This window comes from Myotis brandtii, unplaced genomic scaffold, assembly GCF_000412655.1.
Source record: "Myotis brandtii unplaced genomic scaffold, ASM41265v1 scaffold21, whole genome shotgun sequence".
NCBI classification, from domain to species: Eukaryota; Metazoa; Chordata; class Mammalia; order Chiroptera; family Vespertilionidae; genus Myotis; species Myotis brandtii.
This window is the reverse complement of record NW_005357846.1, coordinates 172,179-175,545: the sequence shown is the minus strand read 5'-3', so window position 1 is coordinate 175,545 and position 3,367 is coordinate 172,179. Positions and strand designations below refer to the sequence as shown.

The window sequence follows — 3,367 nt, the reverse complement described above, 5'->3', positions numbered from 1 at the left end:
AATGTACTAGCCATTGGGCCATGCGAGGTCTGTGATGTGGAAGCACATTTTGTAACCTGAGTATTTGATACAGCACAGAGCTTTCCTTATCGAATGACTTCATCCTTCTTATCTCCTGTTCTTTCAGGCTCCAGCAGGTGAATGGCCTCCAGCATCTTCTAAGGTTTGCTGCTCTCAGACCTCCCATCTCTCACCCCACCCACAAAATCCAACCATGGCTTTCTATTTGGGTCAATAACAAAGAAAAAGAAGGTAGGATATTTCTTTTAACAAACACATACATATCTCTGTGTGACAGGCATAAATACTATCAAAGCACTTTACAATTGTTTAACCCATTTTTAATCCTCAAAAACCTCTGAGGTAGGTTCTATTTTCATCTCCATTTTATACATGAGGAAACTTGTCATATAGCTACTAAGAGGTGGAACCAGGATTTAAATGAGCCTGTGAAATTAAACACTATACCATGCATCCTTAAGTAGTAATATTATAAAGGTTAAAGAAGCAAAATTATCAGATTATACTAAGTGCTCATATGCAAGCATTTATTAAAAATGGAGATTTTTTAAATTAATAAATTGAGTCTTTTAAATGGAGGAAGGTTATCTAGAATGTTCAAGTGGACAGGTTTTCATAATGGATTTCTAAAATTATAGTTTATGAAGCTTTATAATATATACAATAGTAGAGTTAGTCAGTTGATATAATCACCACTCCAATTTGTATGCATCTTTAAATCATCAATTATATTTATTTCTCTGATTATATAGGTAGTAAATGTTCATGTTTGAAAGATTCAGAAAAGTGCATGGCCAAAAATAATAATCTCTCATAATCCCACCATCCAGAAATCATCACCACTGATATTTCCATCTATAGAGTCTCTAGTCTTCTTTCTACATGTATATTCATTCACCGGTGTATTGACTTAGCTTTTATTAAATGTGTTCTTTGTGACAAAGTGATGCATTATTCAAAGAAAGCAATTTATACTTTTTTTTTCCACAGCCCCAGTGTGTACTCAATATTCTCTAAGGCTTGCAAAATACATAAAGCCAGTACATTAAGATTACAAAAGTACTTTTAGAGTAGGAATAAACTAGAACATTCTTAAAAATTCAATATTCAGTCTAATTGAAGTCAAAGTGGTGATATATTTCAAAATGCGATTTTGTCCTTACATTTTCTGCAGTACCCAGAAGCAAAGTTTTAGCCTCAGTCGAATGAAAACAATGCTTGCTTCTTAAACTTGTGCACAAATTCATTGATATGACACTTTCATTAATTCATGATTCTTTGTGAATTGATTCCCAAGTTTCTCTAAGATAGGAAGACACAAGACAACTAAAAAGAAATATTAATTTATGATTGTTCTAATACTGCTCAGCATTTGTGAAATAAACTGTATCCCCAAAGCATGTTACAGCTACTAATCATAAAACACCTTGCTGAGGTAGGTGTAGAAGAATTTGTTCATACACGAGGAAAATGCGCACTATAAATCAACATACTAGGTTAAAAATACTATGATTTTTAGCACCACGAGTGGCCTAAGGAAGTCTTCAGCTGGGAGTGGAGTCCAAATGGTGGCTGCAATGTCACAGCCTTGAAGCCAGCTTCCTCTTGACTGTACCAGTGATTCTGCCATAAGGATTGTCTGACGGGAGCAAGACCTGCAGAAAAAACACATTGGGACTTCAGAGACATTAAAATAGACCTCTCCTTGAGTCTACGAATCAATATATATTAAATCAATGACAAAACAACAGCTTGCTAAGCAGGAAAATGTATGTGCCCTAAAATCCAGTGTCTTCAAGCATGGCCACACCTTATTTTTCTGGCAACAGTTGAGAGATGAGCCAATTCTCCAGAAAATTAAAGAGTTTTAGAAAAATTTTAAGTCATTGGGATATAAATGTTTCTCACATGCATTAAATATCCCTGCCTTTTAAATGGAGTGGAGTGAACATAATCGGCTTTTGCCTGATGACTCCCTCTGAGCATCAGTCACTGTCAGTGCTATCACCCGCCATGCCCCCAGGAGCATGTGAGGGCCACGGGGCTGCTATCCCAGTGCCAAATGGCTCCACACAGCTGCACACTTGGAGTTCTTCTCCCCTCCCTGTCATTTGTCACTTCTCTGCTGTAGTCAGTGTGTCCTGACTCCCTGCTTCTCATGTGTTGCCTTTGCTTTGCACACACCTGCTGGGTGAGGGCCTGACAGTGCAGCCACAGACACGGGGACAGCTTGTTCAGTCACTCAGGGGCCTTCATGCAGAGCCCTGATCCAAAGAAACACAGGGCTTTTTGCCTTCAGATCCCCTGCTGGGCTCCAGGAGGGAGCTTCTGGTCTGACTTATTAGAGCAAGGACACTGTGGCCTCAGCCCTGGGGCCAGGCTCTGAGCTGGGATCAGTGCAGGCCTGAAGGTCAGAGGAGCCACACCTCTCTCTGCAGTGGGGGTGGGGGGGAGGGGGCTCTGAACTAAGCCTCACTCTCCTCACGAAGCCTAGGCCTTTTTCTGTTTCACCGTTGGTGGACATGGCCAGGATTACACTTAGGTCCCTCTCCTTTAAAAGGTAATCGTTTTGCCCTAGCCGGCTTGGCTCAGTGGATAGAGTGTCTGTCTGCGGACTGAGGGGTCCCAGGTTCGATTCCAGCTAAGGACACATGCCTGGGTTGCGGGCTCGATCCCCAGTGGGGGACGTGAGGGAGGCAGCCTACCAATGATTCTCTCTTATCATTCATGTTTCTATCTCTCTCTCCTTCCCCCTTCCTCTCTGAAATAAATAAAGAAATATATTTTTTTTAAAAATAAAAAAAATGAAAGGTAATCGTTTAAAAAGTCTTCCCGTCCTAATTAACGGCATTGTGATCATCAACATCCTCTCCTTTCAGCTGAATGAGCAGCGAGTGGGGTCAGGGCTGCTCTCCTCCGCAGCTCAGGGCTCCGTGTCAGCACCAGCAGGCACCTGAGCTGGCCTGGGCTTCCCAGTACTGCCCCTCCGCCCCCCCTCACAGCTGGGGTGGTGCACAGCCTGCTGGAGCCAGCGACGTGATTTGCAGAGAAACAAGGTTCCTGGCCAGGAGGGTTGCGGCTAATAAGGCTGCTGGGTCCTGGGGCGGGAGGCAGAATGTAGGACCTTCTGGACAACACTTCATGGGTCTTTGTTCACCAAAGGATATGAGTCTATGGCAGCAGAGCCATGTTAATAGATGGCCCTTCTCTATCTTCCTCCCCCCACACACTAAGCAAAGCTCCCAAAATGGGTGTTTTTCATACGCTAGAAGTCTGTGGAAGGAAGGATGGATCAAATAAAGAAACTCTGCCATTCTGAAAGTGGTCTGAGGGTGTGTGTGGGGCG

At 42.6% G+C, this 3,367-nt stretch overlaps 1 protein-coding gene across 2 annotated transcripts in view; it reads right to left on the bottom strand.

Annotated features, from left to right (window-relative positions):
• Positions 1–968: 968 nt before the first annotated feature.
• LOC102244414 (uricase) overlaps positions 969–3,367 on the bottom strand; it is a 31,192-nt gene continuing 28,793 nt past the window's right edge. For both annotated transcript variants that reach the window (XM_005865697.1, XM_005865698.2), the window contains exon 8: positions 969–1,676. In XM_005865697.1, the coding sequence (XP_005865759.1) occupies positions 1,602–1,676 (75 nt within the window). In that variant the 3' untranslated portion in view covers positions 969–1,601. The remainder of the gene's footprint in view (positions 1,677–3,367) is intronic.